Raw genomic sequence first — 18,239 nt, 5'->3', positions numbered from 1 at the left:
AAGATGCTGAAAATTCAGCTTTGCATCAGGAATAAATTACATTCGAAAATATATTCAAAAATAAATGATTTCAAATTGAAATAATATTTCTCAAACTCTTGAACGGTAGTGTATATTGTGAACTACTGTATGTACCTGTCTTGTGTGCAATCAAAGCATTTACCTCAGACGTCCTGTTTGTGGTACAAGTAGGCTGAATGAATGAATATGACATCAAAGAAAAACTCATTACGAAGTAAACTCGCAGTAAAGTTGAAATTGAGGTCGAAAGTCATTAAAAACCCAGGCTCGAACTTATCTTAACTTGGGATCAAAGGAATCGTATATCCTCCGAGAGGCTGAAGAAATGATTTAGAACACACTGCTGCACAAATTTCAGGGCATGAAATTGGCCTTTAAGGAAGAGCCCGTGGGTTTATCTGTCCAAAGGACAAACTCATTCCACAGCAGGCACTGTAGTCACTAAAAGCACCGCAGCCATCTTGCTGTTTTTTATTCACGCATTCACACTTCAGTCATGTGAATTTACACATACACTGGGCTAAAAACAACCCACATTGGGTTGAAAATGGATGAACCCACTGGTAGGGTTAAATGTTTGCCCAGTGTGCTGGGCAGTTTTATTTTACACAACTAAAAATTGAGTGGTTGGCTTAAAATGAACCCAAAATAGGTTGGAAATTAAAAACCAGACACATAATTGCTGGCAACAATTATAATCAAAAGGTGAACATTCACTCTAAAATAATGCTGAGTTGAAAACAATCCAAGTTGGGTTTAAAATGGATAAACCCAGTGAATGGGTTGTTTGAACCAATACATTTTAACCAGAAATGCTAACCTTGAACTAGCTCTCTTCTTCTTCTTCTCTATTAGAATTCCAACAGTGTAGATGCTGCTAAGCGTATTACTGCCCTCCACAGGTCAAAGTTTGAACTAATTGTTATATACTATTGAACTAGCATATTGCATATAAAAATTAGTTCAAACTTTGGTTAAAATTTATATAATTTTAAAAAATTTTCAGAAAATGAGTGATGGTTTCACTAGATAAGACCCTTATTTCTCATCTGGGATCGTGTTGAACAATTTGAAGCTGCAGTGAAACTAATTATGACCTTCAACTGTTTGGTGCCCATTGAAGTCTACTATAAGGAGAAAATTCCTGAAATGTTTTCCTCAAAAACTTTAATTTCTTTTCGACTGAAGAAAGAAAGTCATAGACATCTTGGATGACATGGGAGTGAGTAAATTATCAGGAAAAGTTCATTTAAAAGTGGACTAATCCTTTAACTCAATTATTGTTTAAATATGACTTGCTTAAAATTAACCCAAAGAATGGTGAAAATTAATATTTATTAATATGTTAAATAAAAGGACATTTATTGAGTTTAATGAATAATAATTAAACAAACATCAATAATAATTATATAGTCCAATAAATAAATAATTAAATCAAACATTTTTTAAATTGCTTATTAATAAATGATCACCATTTGATTATTATTGGTGCCTCTAGAAATTATTCCTGATTTTTAATTTCCAACTTATTTTAGTCAAGTCAAGTCAAGTCAAGTCAAATTTATTTATATAGCGCTTTTACAATTGGTAATTGTTTCAAAGCAGCTTTACATATTAGAAGCACAGAAAAAAGGGAAGTGGTTAAAAATAAGCTGTACAAACAAGCGTGGTAATATGTAACATATACAAGATGGTGCTACATTAAGCCAATGTCGGCTGACTCCCAGGGGTGGAAAAAACCCCCTAGGAGAAAAACCCAGCGTGCTAACACTGGGAAAAAAGTCCTAGGAGGGAAAAAACCCCTTGGAAGATATCTATAATATATGTAATGGAGATCAAAATCTGAATTACACATTTTTATTATAGAGATTAAAAATAGATTATATATAAATATATGTAAGCGGATACGGGGATTAAAAATCTGAATTATAGATGCAGCCAGAACTGGATCTGTAGGCCCATTGTCTCCTGGGCTACGTTGTAGTCAGGTCCAGACACAGGTTCTCCATCTGATCTGGATACGGCCTGGATCCAGCACCCGGCAAACCTCAGGATAAGCAGAGAGACAGATATTAGCGTAGATGCCATTCTTATTCTGATGTACAGGTATATCTAGTGTTATAGGAAATGTTCTCGGTTCCGGCCGACCTAATTATTGCAGCGTAACAATCCTTTAACGGATTTGAAAAATGTTAATGTATTGATAATGTGTTATGTGTATGCAAGAGCAAAGAGATGTGTTTTTAGTCTAGATTTAAACTGACAGAGTGTGTCTGCTTCCCAAACAATGCTAGGAAGATTGTTCCAGAGTTTAGGTGCTAAATAGGAAAAGGATCTGCCGCCTTCAGTTGATTTTGATATTCTGGGTATTATCAACTGGCCTGAATTCTGAGATCGCAATAAACGTGAAGGACTATAATGCATTAAGAGCTCACTTAGGTACTGGGGAGCTAAACCATTTAGAGCTTTATAAGTAAGTAGCAAGATTTTAAAATCTATACGATGTTTAATAGGGAGCCAATGTAATGTTGACAGAACTGGGCTAATACGGTCATACTTTCTGGTTCTAGTAAGAACTCTAGCTGCCGCATTTTGGACCAACTGTAGTCTGTTTAAAAGCCGAGCAGAACAACCACCCAGTAGAGCGTTACAATAATCTAGTCTTGAGGTCATGAATGCATGAACCAACTGTTCCGCATTTGTCATTGAGAGCATATGTCGTAATTTAGATATATTTTTTAGATGGAAGAAGGCGGTTTTACAGATACTAGGTTAGGTTCATATTAAGCCAGCCATATAGTAATTTTTAAACAATAATTGGGTTAAATAAAATTGTCAGGGACATTTGGTAAACACTTAACCCAACCACTGGGTTAAAACAACCCAGTTGCTGGGCTTGTCCATTTTCAACCCAACTGGGGTTGTTTTTAACCCAGCATTTTTATATGGTTATGGCTCATTTATTGGCATTCCCAATCATGAGAAATACTGAACCACCAAGAATTATTGTGTTACTGATGCTGCAGCACACTATGCACACTAAATAGGAAGTGTGTGTACGTACACAGGCTGTGACAGACGGAGAGTGTGTGAGGGTGTTTGTAGGTCAGATTTATCACTGTGAGTAATTGGCCAATATTCTCTGGTTTAGGATGGCTGCCTGTAGCACTCAGAACATGGAATTACAGCGGAAAGTCCTCCAGCTGGAGAAGACCAACACGTAAGTGTTGTTTTACAACAATATCAGATCTGCTCCGCTCTGGCAAGGCAATAAATCAATGGTTTTCTACTAGTTTTGCTTCAGAATCCAGACTTTAGATTGGACATCAAGTGGCCACAGAGTACTAAAATTACTTACACTACAAAAGGAAACTTGGGGTGCTTTCACACTTGGTTCAGTTGCATGGTCCAAACCTGAGTTCGATTGCTCCCCTTCCACCCTTTTTATGCAGACTCGGGTACGGTTCGCGAGTGCACACCCGAGTTCGGAAAACAGCATTCACATCATCTAAACCAGGGGTGTCAAACATACAGCTCACGACGGTGTCCAATCCGGACCAGGAGATGATTTTAACAGTAATAGAAAATAGAGATGCACCAGTCGAACGGCCATAAATTGTAACGGTTTTAAAGGTCCCGTTCTTCGTGATCCCATGTTTCAAACTTTAGTTAGTGTGTAATGTTGTTGTTAGAGTATAAATAAAATCTGTAAAATTTTAAAGCTCAAAGTTCAATGCCAAGCGAGATATTTTATTTAACAGAAGTCGCCTACATCGAACGGCCAGTTTGGACTACATCCCTCTACTTCCTTCTTTAATGACGTCACTAAAACAGTTTTTTGACTAACCTCCGCCCACAGGAATACACAAGAGTTGCGTTTGTAGAGTGTGTTTGTCGCCATGTCGTCGAAACGCTGTTATTTTCATCCCGCAGTCCAATCACCGGGTCTGATTCCGGCTCAAATTGATAAGGTAAAATTAAAGACATGTTTATGGTAAGAGGCGTGACCTTTCCGGGCAAGGAGCGCTAAGCTGCTGTCGAATCACAACACAGGGACCGCTGGCACAATCAGAACTCGTTACGTATTTCTGAAGGAGGGACTTCATAGAACAAGGAAGTCATCAGCGCGTTTTTATGACAGTGGAAACAGCGGTATACAGATAAGTAAATTATGTGAAAAATACTGTGTTTTTTTACACGCGAAACATGAACACATGTTATATTGCACACTATAAACACAATCAAAGCTTCAAAAACCACGAAAAACGGGACCTTTAAGTTGTATTTTGGCCGATCTATATTCCAGACTTGCACACAAACAGCTTTGCAATCATTTCCCAAAATGTCCTTTGTGTAGAATATTATTACGTTTGTAAACAGGACATTAACACAGACCAGACGAGGCACGCTGAAGACTGACGCAAAAGAGAACACAGATTTAGGTTTATATGATTGTATCTATGAAAAGGAACTGTCTTCATAAGCTTCGATTCCATTTTCTTGTCCTCTTACCTCTGTATAAAGTAGTGTTTAAAAGCGCAGCGCTGTTTTGTATACAGCTGTAAACAAGGAAACACTATATTGCTGCTGTTCCATAAGCGCCACCTACTGACAGAGAGTGAATTTTCATTCAGTCTGTCTGCTGTTTTTGTTTTGTGCAGGTGTCTTGTAGCATAATTTCACAACACAAAAGTCAGACCATTCTGTTTTTCCTTTAATTATTGAAATTATACAATAATAATAATAATAATAATAATAATAATTTAAATAAAAAAAACTGTTCATGTTACATGTGTAGCATCTTTGTTTGCATCATGATTAAAATGTAGTGGTTGCCTTTAAAGGTGCTAAAGAGGATGTTTTGTTTTATACATTTTTGCAATATTACTTGAAACTGTCTTTACTAACTGATAAAAGACTTTATTAGGTGCACTGAAAGTAATAATATTAATATACATCATCTGTGCACGAGGTAGGGCCTTAAAAACATCACGCGATTTACAGGATTGGCCCTCTGGCTTGTCAATCACTGCCGTGACGTTCCTTGTGAGAGACGTGCGCGGCTGCGCGCTCCAGTAACTTTCCACACTCCACAGGCGCCGCATGCAATGTTTTTGTCAGGAGACAGGAGTAACAACTGCAGATTATGAGTTACCTGCGGTGAGTCCGACATAATGAATCCATTAACACGACACAGCGAATGCCGGTGGTAAATACTCGTGCACGAGTTTTGGGAGGCGTTCCTTTGAAACGCATGCGCTCATTTCGAAAACTCAGTAACAGTCTTTGGATTCTCAGTCGACGAAAACATCCTCTCTATCACCTTTAATTGGCTGGCTACAAATGTTTGTTTGTTTGTTTGTTTGTTTAAGGCCAGTTTGGCCTGTTATAGAGCAAATAAACAACAAATAAATTTGCTTAAACAAACCGAAACAGGCCGGTTTGCTTGTAAAAAATCTGAATCAGCTATTAAAAATGTTAAATAAAACGTTATTTTAAAAATGTAATAAAGTCTTTTCACAGTAAATAGGCAGTTTTCACAGAGCAGTGTGTTTTTCTAGTTGTATTAATTTGTAATTTTTATGGTTAATATACCAAAAAAGCCCGCACATGGTTACATTTTTCCCATCTGGCCCTCAACCTAAAATGAGTTTGACACCCCTGATCTAAACAAACTGAACTCTGACATCAGTCGAACCTGGGTGCACACCAAAAGTGCTAGTGTGAAAGTGTAATTTTTCCCCCTACAGTCCTCAAAAAGCCTTTCATATGTTGGCATCTGTCTAATTTGGCCTTCTTCTACATTCACATTTACATGTACGCATTTAGCAGACGCTTTTATCCAAAGCAATGTTATTATTTGCAGCTTCTACTATTTTCTGATTCAAAATATCATACAATTTGAGGTAACACTTTACAATAAGGTCTCATTTGTTAACATTAGTTAATGCAATCAACTAACATGTACAATGAGAAAAATAATATAGCATTTGTTAACCATAATGTTAGTTAATAAAGTGTTACTAAAGTGTTACTAAATTTGATTGGATATAAATCCTGTGATGTATGCAACAGCTCTTTCTCCTCCCTTTATAAAATGATTTATTTTGCTATTTGAACTATTCAAGATTATATACAGTAGTTATTTGCATATATATTGCTTTGCTTTTCCCCTGCTATGTGATCAGAACGTGACCCATCAGTTGAAAACCACTGCTGTAAAATGTGTAGGTTTTATAACCCGCTCATGTAAACTACCTCTTTAACTGTCCTATAAACCTGACCCTCCTGAAACCATGTTCCATTATGAGATTCATTTGCAGAACGGCACTTCTTTCTGTCTTTTATTGGTTATTTTACAGGCTGTTTAAGATGCTGTAAAATCAGCTATTAAATTTAAAGGAGAAGTCTAGTGAAAACAGACATAAAATAAAGCAATAAACCATGAGAGGCTGTGCATTATGATGATTTTTACCAGTAAAAGGATGTTGTTAGGCAAGGCACAATGGTCTATACATTCAAGACACCAGAATATCATACTGAACCCATCAGCACTGTTTCATGCAAGTCAGATTTGATGTTTTTTGCAAGGTTGACGCCATCAGCATTTTACTTAGAATTCAACATGAAAAATGTGTTCAGTCTCTTGTCAAACAATCCTTAATGAATCATAATTTTAAATCAATCCAAATGGAATGAAGAAAGAATCCTATAACAATAAAATAAAGATATTGGATTAAAATGAATGAATTATAACTAAATTATTTGTAATATATATATATATATATATACAGGTGCTGGTCATATAATTGGAATATCATCAAAAAGTTGATTTATTTCACTAATTCCATTCAAAAAGTGAAACTTGTATATTATATTCGTTCATTACACACATACGGATATATTTCAAATGTTTATTTCTTTTAATTTTGATGATTATAACTGACAACTAAGGAAAATCCAAAATTCAGTATCTCAAAAAATTAGAATATCACTTAAGACCAATACAAAGAAAGGATTTTTAGAAATCTTGGCCAACTGAAAAGTATGAACATGAAAAGTATGAGCATGTACAGCACTCAATACTTAGTTACTGCTCAGGTGTTATGAGAGCCCAGGTTGCTCTGATAGCGGCCTTCAGCTCTTCTGCATTGTTGGGTCTGGCATATCGCATCTTCCTCTTGACAATACCTCATAGATTTTCTATGGGGTTAAGGTCAGGCAAGTTTGCTGGCCAATTAAGAATAGGGATACCATGGTCCTTAAACAAGGTACTGGTAGCTTTGGCACTGTGTGCAGGTGCCAAGTCCTGTTGGAAAATGAAATCTGCATCTCCATAAAGTTGGTCAGCAGCAGGAAGCATGAAGTGCTCTAAAACTTCCTGGTATACGGCTGCGTTGACCTTGGACCTCAGAAAACACAGTGGACCAACACCAGCAGATGACATGGCACCCTAAACCATCACTGACTGTGGAAACTTTACACTGGACCTCAAGCAACGTGGATTGTGTGCCTCTCCTCTCTTCCTCCAGACTCTGGGACCCTGATTTCCAAAGGAAATGCAAATTTTACTTTCATCAGAGAACATAACTTTGGACCACTCAGCAGCAGTCCAGTCCTTTTTGTCTTTAGCCCAGGCGAGACGCTTCTGACGCTGTCTGTTGTTCAACAGTGGCTTGACACAAGGAATGCGACAGCGGAAACCCATGTCTTGCATACGTCTGTGCGTAGTGGTTCTTGAAGCACTGACTCCAGCTGCAGTCCACTCTTTGTGAATCTCCCCCACATTTTTGAATGGGTTTTGTTTCACAATCCTCTCCAGGGTGCAGTTATCCCTATTGCTTGTACACTTTTTTCTACCACATCTTTTCCTTCCCTTCGCCTCTCTATTATTGTGCTTGGACACAGAGCTCTGTGAACAGCCAGCCTCTTTTGTAATGACCTTTTGTGTCTTGCCCTCCTTGTGCAAAGTGTCAGTAGTCGTCTTTTGGACAACTGTCAAGTCAGCGGTCTTCCCCATGATTGTGTAGCCTACAGAACTAGACTGAGAGACCATTTAAAGGCCTTTGCAGGTGCTTTGAGTTAATTAGCTGATTAGAGTGTGACACCAGGTGTCTTCAATATTGAACCTTTTCACAATATTCTAATTTTCTGAGATACAAAATTTGGGATTTTCCTTAGTTGTCAGTTATAATCATCAAAATTAAAAGAAATAAACATTTGAAATATATCAGTCTGTGTGTAATGAATGAATATAATATACAAGTTTCACTTTTTGAATGAAATTAGTGAAATAAATCAACTTTTATATATATATATATATATATATATATATATTATAATATATTACAAACTTGGTTTGATGGACTCACTCAACTTCAAAACTTATTTCATCCATCTTGACATTTTCAAAACGCCTTTCAGCACTCTGAAATCCTCCCACTCACTGCATATTTGTCCTCAAATGAAGCCATTTCCTTTTAAAGCATGACTCGGTACTTTACACTTTCAAAGTTCACATCAAATGGAAGTTTTATTACTACTTCCTTCCCCTTCCCCTAACTCATAACTCTCCCCATCTATCTGTCAGGTCTCTGATGGAGCAGTTACGTCGACTGCAGTCACTGGTGATGAATGGCTCCTGTAAACCGGCTCAAACGGGAACCTGCATCCTGGTAAGATGACAGCGGAAGGAAGGAATGAAAGGAAAGGAAAAGAAATGAAGGAAGAAAGGTAGCTCTGTGCTTTGAAGGAATCCGCTCCAGGCGGTTTTAGAACTGAATCACAATCAAAGTAAAGCTTCAAAGTGAACATTTGCGGAAGAGTCAGAAAAAGGAAGAAAATAAATCTTCAGTGACACATCGACCAGAGCAGACAGAGATTTCAGCTGTGTCTGCGTCAGTGTCACTTAATTAAGTCATTTTCTTCTTTATTACAACTGATTACATCATTGACTGATCATGAGTACTCAAACAGTGAGTTACTGTATCAAACTATGCTCAGATTTGCCAAGATGCCAAAGGCTGCAATTATAAGTCAGAAATATCTGGCTGTGCTCTTCACATACTCCTCTGAAAGAGCATTAAACTTTCTGTGTAATGTTGCTGTTTGAGCATGAAAAAGGTCTGCAAAGTTACAAAGCACCAAGTCACTCCAGCGGGAGTTATTCTCCATATCAGTGTCACTGTTTCTGAACTCCCTGAAACGCCTCCATTGTAGTCTTGAGTTTCCTTCCAGGAACGAACACGTCACAATATTCCTCATTTGAATAATTCCCACCCAAAGCATACTCAAAATAAAGGGGCGGGGCCTGGTTGAGTTAGTTAGCAGTGTGTTGAAACTTGTGGTTATGGTAAGAGGCGGGACATTTCTAAAACACGCTCGAAGCGGTTGACCAATCCCAACACACTGCTCCAGCCGACCAATCAGGAGGGGCTTCATAGAGACAGGAGGCTTGTTCGAGATGCATCGGCGCAGAGCAGACCGATCAGCGTTTTTTTAAAGATTTTTTTTCTGGTTAAAATTGCGATTTAAAATGCGATTTATAAAACAATATCAGGTTTGTTTTTAACTCTAACAATTAAAAAATAGTAATATTTTTATTTTACAGAAAACTTGTAATGCAACAGCCTATGACTATAAATAATTATAAAGGTCTAAGGATTTATTATAAAACATTAAGTTAAGATCTGTGACAATAATTTCTTTATTTTTGTCAGGAGATATGCAAAATAAAAAATGGAGTCCATGTATTTAATATTAAATATGTGCCTCTTATGCATCCACTGTGAAAAAAAACCCCTCCTGCACTCTAAAAAATGCTGGGTTAAAAACAACCCAAGTTGGGTTGAAAATGGACAAACCCAGCGATTGGGTTGTTTTAACCCAGCGGTTGGGTTAAATGTTTGCCCAACCTGCTGGGTAGTTTTATTTAAACCAACTATTGTTTAAAAATTGCTATATGGCTAGCTTAAAATGAGGCAACAATAATAGACAAAAGGTGAATGTTTATTAATAAGCTTTAATATTTTATTAATATAAATGTAATAGTTTAATAGTTTATTAATATAAATTTATTAATAAGCAATTTAATAAATGTTTATTGTTTAATAATTATTCACTGAACATTAATAAATGTTCATTTCCAACATACTTTGGGTTAATTTTAATTAAGCAATACAGTAATTTTTAAACAATAGTTGAGTTAAATAAAACTACCCAGCAGGTTGGGCAAACATTTAACCCTACCGCTGGGTTAAAACAACCCAATTGCTGGGTTTGTCCATTTTCAACCCAACTTGGGTTGTTTTTAACCCAGCATTTTTTAGAGTGTGTGCTCTGGAAAAAAAATATTGATTGTATAGTTACAGTTATAGCCTATTTTTACCCAGAATAGGATTGAATGAGCAATACTTGGTGCTAAACATGTCTGTTTCCTACTGGACGCCAGAGGGCGCCCTTGAGCAGATACTCCAGATATGCCTCAGAGAAGTAATAAATACACACAGTTCCAGGAAATCCCCTATGAGTATCATACTACTGCTGTAACTGAATAAAAAGAAGATTGAAACACTTTGATTGATTAAACATGAATATAATAAACACACGACTATGACAATACATGGTTTATCTGTGTTCTTCAAGCCTTCTTGGGTATTTCCATAATAAAACGTATATATTTATAATGCAGTGCTAATCAAAATGCTATTTCAAACACTCGACTGATGTTATGAAGTGAGTTTGGAGTAAAAACACGTTATTCAATTTTGTTGGAAAAGAGGTTCATAAACGCTTCTCGTGTTTGTAAAGTTTGTATGTTTGAAGCGTGTTGCTTTTTCAAATGCAGTGCTTTCAGATGGATCACAAAGCCTTTGCATCATCATAATCGCAAGCCAAATCACAATTTCGGTTCAATTTCTGTTGAGATGTGCTGGTCAATATGATTACATTCAGTATGGCGGCATTTTAATGCCATTAATGACCGAGCGCACAATTGATGCTTGCGCGCGCAGTAAATCACTTCCGCGAGAGGATAACAGATCTGCACGCGAGGAAACGGGAGCCCGCAAGCTCATTTTAAACCCGCGCGCGCGCATGACATCTCCTCTGTGCGCAGATCAAGCCCTCGCGTGCTCGGACAAGATTCGCAGCACGCGCGTCATCATTCCCCACACTCGCGCTCAATCTTCTATTTCGCTCGCGCGAACACTTTTGATTTTTGTCAGTCGTGGGGCGGGACTTTACTTATTTCAGTGTAAGCTCAAATGTCATTGGTCAATTCAGTTTTTCCAGAAGTCTGCAAAGTATTCTTTAACATTATTCTTAAGTTGGAAAATAAGATAAAAATAGCAGTTGAGAAGGATTTTATTCTTAAGAATGTTTTATGAATCTGGCCCCAGATCAGCATATTAGAATGATTTCTGAAGGATCATGTGACACTGAAGACTGGAGTAATGATGCTGAAAATTCAGTTTTGATGACAGGAATAAATGACATTTTAAATTATATTCAAATAGAAAACAGATGTAAAAATATATTTTACTATATTAAGTTTTTTACTGCATTTTTGATTAAATAATTGCAGCCTTGGTGAACAGAAGAGACTTCTTTAAAAAACAAAAACAGTAAAAAAAAAAAAAAACTGTGTAAATAATATTATTTTTATTTTAAGTATATCACAGAGAATATTGCAATATCGCCGATTATAGTAAAGAACATTCTTGATTTTCTGAATCTTTTCATCTTTCCTGATAGAGAATGAGGATGCTGATTATAATGAAAGTGTTGATTGGTACAAGCCTGTTTAAAGGATGTAGGTCATAAGCTGACCCATATAGCAGGACTTGTATATTTAATTCCTCTCGTTTAATATTCCTTCTTTTCCTAGGTGCTAGTCATCTCTTTCTCTCTCATTCTCATCCCGAGCCTCCAGCCCATCTCACACAGGAGGGCCGCTGACCCCGGGGACTTCAGCACTGTGAAAGGTTGGTCAACATCAACATCATGCCACATGAAAAGCATTTCAGACAGCATCATGAAACTGTGAATTTTACTTCATTTATATCATGATATGCTTCTCAACGCATTTTGAAAAACTGTGTGTATCTACCAAACATCTCCGTTTTCCAATCTGAAGCGTGTAGTGAATCACCGCGACTTGAGATGTCAATGTAAACCGACTGATTTTAATTTAAAGATAATACAGACACATAAGCACTCTACATCAAGGCTTAACCTGATTTATATTCAGAGTTTCTTGAACAGGTCAAAGTGGGAGGCTGCAGCATTGAAGCGAACAGGCAATTTTTAGCTCACATATGAGAGTCGCCAGGCACTTCTGTACTTTTAGAGTAGTGACAGCAATCTGAAAGCAATGGGGTCACGGCTGTCAGACGTTATACAATGTGTGCTTTTCACAATCACAGATGTTCAGAACACTCACCTGCATTCATTTGTCATGTGGCACAACTTTTCTTCTCAACTCATGTTTGACCTTTCTCATACTCTGCTTGATTTAATCTCTGCTAGTGTTTCACTGTCTGCTTGCACTCAACCAAACAAGGTTATGGACAATAGTAGGAGATGCTGAAAAAAAAAATCTTTTATTCTCTACATCTAGAGACCATCTGGTGTTTTATAGCAGGGGTTTTCAAACTGGGCTCTAGAAGAGGGTTCTAAGAAGTCTATGGAAAATTTGACTTGAAAAAATTATTATTATTTTTTTTTACAAATTTTACAAAATTTTGATTTAGTGTGGACTATACAAATATACTTTAATTTAATAAAAAAAAAAAATGCTTCAATTTTTGTAACATCTAACATTAATATGAAAGAGAAAAAGATTTTAATAAAACAATTATTTATATTATCATTTAATTTTATAAAATAACGTGTCTGCATATATATATATATATGGATTATAAATTAATTGTATTGTATTATATATAATTACACAATGACTATATATATATATATATATATATATATATATATATATATATATATATATATATATATATATATATATATGCGTTTAAAAAATAATACGTTTTAAAAAAAAATAATAATATATAAATTATAAATATAAATAATTGTTTTATTAAAATATTACCTTTGTATTATTTTGAATTCATCTTTTTCTCTTTAATGTTATATATATATATATATATATATATATATATATACACACACATACAGTATATATATATATATATATATATATATATATACGTACATACAGTATATATAATATAAGCATGGATTATACAAATTAATTATATTAATTAATTAATTAATTAATATTTTAAAATATTTTGCTAAATATTTAAATGCACATTTTTTTTATTAAATGGTTATTTTTCAAAATGACTGATGCATCTTATATATATGGAAGAGAAGATTAATTCAAAATAATACAAAGCTAATATTTTAATAAAACAAGTATTATTATTTAATTTTTATAAAAAACATGTTGGTAAATATTTAAATACAAATATTTTTTATTAAATAATTATTTTACAAAATGATGTATCATACATATCATACTATTTCTCACACAATTTAAATGGGTCTTTATACATAAAAATAATATAGTCTGCCATTATATTTTAGCAAAATGATCATTATATCTGTGGTCAATGTCATCAAAACATTTGAAACCCCTTCTTTAAAGAACTCAGAAACTAAAACACATCTTTAATGTCGCAATCTACAACTTCTTTTAATATCCAGAGAACTATACAGCTCAACTCAAGAGCACTATACAGCCAAAAGTGATTATTGATAGAAAATTATCTCTAGAACCTAAAAGTTCTGAAAAGAACTAAAGTAAAACAATAGTTTTAAACAGAGAGTTAATCCAAATGTCATTTACGCACCCTCGTATTGTTCTGACCCTGAAGGCTGAGAAAATTATGACAGAATAAACCCAAGAGTGTTAAAGCATGTCCAGACATACTGATCTTTTTCTATAGCAATATCCTGGAACTGCTCTTGGGTGAACGTTTAATTCTATGTACATACAAATGAAAAAATTCACTGACTCTGAAAACTCCCGGAGACAGAAGACACTGAATATGCATCAGTGAGTCACTGTGCCGAGACTCAAAACAAGATCTGTTTTACTCTTCCCCTCTCTCCTGCAGTTCAGTCCAGGTCACTGCGCTCGGTGATGGAGGTCTACAGCATTCAGCCTGGCTATTCAGTCAACAGAGATGCGGATGTGTCCTCGTCCCCTCGCAGCAAGCTTCAGCTCAGGCCCGAGTACGCCGACATGGACCGTCTACATCACAACCATAGTTACGGAGACCGTGAGCATCACCACAGCGACCCCATCACCGGCAACGCTGCCTCAGTGAGCTGGGTATCGCATCACGATAAAGACAGGAAGTGATGTAACCGACTGGTGCATATTATACCAGACTTTTGACTATGGCAACGCTGCTCATTCCGGCCACATATCAGATGTGCAGACCGTCTGCAACCAACCAGTTTGTTTTGCTTCTAAGTTGCATTTAGTTGTGCGTTTATCTGAATAGATTTGACCACAATAACAGACTGGAATGGAAACATAAATCATGCTTTAATGATGCAGCAGCCTATGCAAAAAATAAAATTGTACAGAAAACACACAAAAAATTGTAAAATAGTGTAAAATATTCCAAGTTTATCAGAATATTTGTTTTTTACACAATAACATAATGGAATGGGAAAATAAATACGTCAAATATTGTAACAGCGTATGCAAAACAAAAAATAGTGTAAAATGTGTATAGAGAAAAGTGCTTATTTCACAGACGCTTAAAGGAGACCTATAATGCTCCTTGTACAAGATGTAATACAACAACAACAGCAACAAAGCTGGAGAATCTCACGCAGCCAAAATGACGTTTGTCAGTAACGAATGGTGTTCATTACATTGTTCAAACCGGAGTCGGACACTGATGGAGAGACTTATAGAATGCATTTCAATGTTTCTGAATGATTAGTGGATAAATTTATGTAGTTGCTGTGGAGTCGATTCAACTCATCGACTAGCATGTGCCGTCATGTTAATCTTTTATGCAAATCCAGCATTGAATTGACCCTCGTTTGTGAAGCAGTCCGGCGTAAAATGACGGCTTGTTAACAACACTTTACTACAACAACTCTTCCTCTTCTCTAAAGCAGCCCAACATGGCCTCACCCCCTTTGTTGTGTGTTCTCAGGGGTGGGGTTTATGTACATTTTATGGTTTGTGATGTCACTAACCGCGAAGAAGCTCATTGTAGTCCCTACCAGCCGTCTGTTGTAGTCCTTAAAAAGAGATTTCTGTAAAAGAAAATATCTCCCTCTGCATTGAACTTTGAGCATCGTAACTTTGCAGATGTTGTTTATGCTCAAACATTGCACACTAACTAAAGTGAAAAAAGTGAAACATAATCAAACACCCCTTTAAGCTGACTTTTCTGACCATCAACATTTGTAAACATGGCTTTGTTTACTCCCTTAAATTGCATAAAACCAGCCAATCAGATTTGATTAGGAAGTGTTTTCTGTGCAATATGCATCAGTGAGCCAGCATATGCATCCACAAATTTGCAAGAAAGTCAGATGCTGGCCTGTGTTTTTAAATGTTGCCATCGGGGAAGAGATTAATCATTCGGAAATTGGCCTAAAACGGCACATCGCATTAAAAGCGAATGCTCCTGCCAAGCGGTGTTCTGATCGCCGTGCCAAGATCACCTTTGCTTCGGCTGTTGATCAGCTCAAATTGATGCGCAGACAGCTCATCTCATTTGTGCAGAATCAAGCAGCAGCAAAAGAGTACTGTACCAACATAGGACTGGGTGTTCATTCCAGACGTTTGTTAATGTGAGTTTGTATCCAGTAATATCTTTGTCTTAATCCTTATCTGAGGGGTCATTTTGTCTATAACTTTGTTCTCTAACTCATTCGGTGCACAGAACTCCCTCAAGTGCGGATCCTGAATGCTAAATGACACTTTTACTTTTTGTTGCTCTGTAAACTAGATGCACAATCCATTTAGTAGCCTATTAAAACAGGCAGCAGCTGTGAAACCTAAACTTACTACATAATAATGAAGCAGAGAATGTAGATTGTTCAAGCAGGTGTTTGCTCTTTCTTGCTCCATCTCTGTGAACCTCCAGGCAGCGGTCGCCTGACGATCAGAATGTGTATAATTGGATCCGTGGAGTATTGCACATCCTGAGACCGAAGCATTCATCAGCGCATCAGGAGTGGTCAAGGCCATGTGCGTTAAAAAGCACCTTTCGCTCCAACACGCACTAGAGTTTCAGGTGCTGAGCCGAATGTTCTGCTCATGTTGTGTGCTTTAGAGGTGAAGGAAAGGCAGTGAGGAATAACAATTATCCATTTCACTCAAGGTCAATCCTTTTGCATCAAAACTGCGCTGCTGGCACACAGTGTGGAGCTCCAGGAAATACAGTGCAACCCTGGACTGAAGGAGCAGCTTTGTTTTCTTTCTACACATTTCTCCTCTCCTTCCTCGGGGGTTTTTGCTCATTAAATTCTTTTCTACTTCTTGTTTTTTTTTTTTTTTTTTTACATTTTATACTGCATAATTGAAGCAGTGAGTCTTTAGAATATTACTGATTAATTGGTAACCACAGTATTATGAGTATGTGGCATTATATTTTCCAAGATAAAGTTGGAAGATTTCAAGGTTTTGCAATAATGTGTAAAATACCACATCAAATTGAATGTATTTATTTCCTTTTGCTTTGTATTTTAAGACGATATTCAGACTTGAATGATGGCATCCACTTGCAAATAAATAACCTCAGGTGTTGATATGTGTGTGTGTGATTTATGGGAAGTTCCTTTGTGATTTGAAAATCCTCTGACTGACAGTAGTTAAGTAGATCACGTTTACGATGTATACTTAATTTGTTCATTTCACAAACTTTATCAGGTAATCAGGTATACATTTTAGTGTATCATAATTCAGAAAATTTTGAATAGGACTTTTCTTCAAAGGCTTGATCTTTCAGAACATTCTGTTCCCAATATAGGACTATTATGATTATGAATATATTTATTAAGTCTTTCAGGGATTTTAAACTCCATTAAAAGTGAGGGTCTGTTAAGGCTCTACAATATCTAATATGACAAAGGTTTTCATAACTGTTTTTTTAAACATTGGTTAGGTCCACTTTTAACCACTTGTATTTTCGAAAGGTGTATAAAAAGCAGTGTATGTGATTTATGTGTTATGAAAAAGCATATACACAGTTCAGTTGAATGCTAACATTTGCCCTCTAATGCTGAATGTACTAATCAAACTGTTTGCTGAAAATATCCACAACTTAACAACACTGAAATAGTATAGGTATATAATTGGCTCAGTTGTGCACCATGGGTTTCTCCATCAATATTTAAAGCTACACTATATATAACTGTTTTGTTCGAAATCAACAAAATGTAAATAATAAACGAGTAGCTGTCATAAAACATCTTCCAACCCGTGTTTTTGCCTTACCCTAAATCGTTATGGTAAGCCTATAATTATTATTCATACTTTAGAGTTATCGGGACAGATTTCCCTGGAAACTGCATACTTTCATCATTCGTCTGTGTGCGTTCACGGCATATCCGTAAATAAAGGAAAGAAGCTCAGACTACTACTATATGCATTTAAAGGGAACCTGCCCCTTTTCACGGGATGCAATACAAGTCTCTGGTGTCTCCAGAATGTGTCTGTGAAGTTTCAGCTCAAAATACCCCACAGATCATTTATTATAGCTTGTCAAATTTGCCCCTATTTGGCTGTGAGCAAAAACATTTGTGTGTGTCTCTTTAAATGCAAATGAGCTGCTGCTCCCGCTCCCTTTCCAGAAGAGGGCGGAGCTTTAACAGTTAGAAAGTGTGCATTTCCTGGATGTCCGAATCGTGAAAAAATAACGAGTAAACGTAAAGGTGCCTTAACATTGCCACAAAATGAACGGCTTACCTTTCACCGTTTCCCATCAAATGATCGTGAGTGACTGAATCTATGGCTGCTGGCTGTTCAACGGGATGTTAATTTACCGATTAATTTCGTCAAGCACATGAAGTTGTGCAGTGAACATTTCTCTCCAGACGACTTCAAATCAGTTCAACAAAAAAGATTACTGAAATCAACAGCTGTGCCCAACTTGTTTATACAGACCAACAAGGTAAGTGGAAGCAGTATGTGGTAATTGTTAAAGTCATGATAC

The 18,239-nt window shown here is 36.3% G+C and overlaps 1 protein-coding gene across 3 annotated transcripts in view; it reads left to right on the top strand.

Annotated features, from left to right (window-relative positions):
* creb3l3b (cAMP responsive element binding protein 3-like 3b) overlaps nucleotides 1-15,129 on the top strand; it is a 36,282-nt gene extending 21,153 nt beyond the window's left edge. For all 3 annotated transcript variants that reach the window (XM_048164273.1, XM_048164272.1, XM_048164271.1), the window contains exons 7-10: nucleotides 3,173-3,241; nucleotides 8,612-8,696; nucleotides 11,909-12,005; nucleotides 14,166-15,129. In XM_048164273.1, coding sequence (XP_048020230.1) covers nucleotides 3,173-3,241; nucleotides 8,612-8,696; nucleotides 11,909-12,005; nucleotides 14,166-14,413 — 499 coding nt within the window. In that variant the 3' untranslated portion in view covers nucleotides 14,414-15,129. The remainder of the gene's footprint in view (nucleotides 1-3,172; nucleotides 3,242-8,611; nucleotides 8,697-11,908; nucleotides 12,006-14,165) is intronic.
* The last annotated feature ends 3,110 nt before the right edge of the window (nucleotides 15,130-18,239 follow it).

The sequence above is a fragment of the Megalobrama amblycephala genome, linkage group LG17 (assembly GCF_018812025.1).
Source record: "Megalobrama amblycephala isolate DHTTF-2021 linkage group LG17, ASM1881202v1, whole genome shotgun sequence".
In the NCBI taxonomy this organism is placed as follows: domain Eukaryota; kingdom Metazoa; phylum Chordata; class Actinopteri; order Cypriniformes; family Xenocyprididae; genus Megalobrama; species Megalobrama amblycephala.
This window is presented reverse-complemented; position numbering and strand designations above follow the sequence as displayed.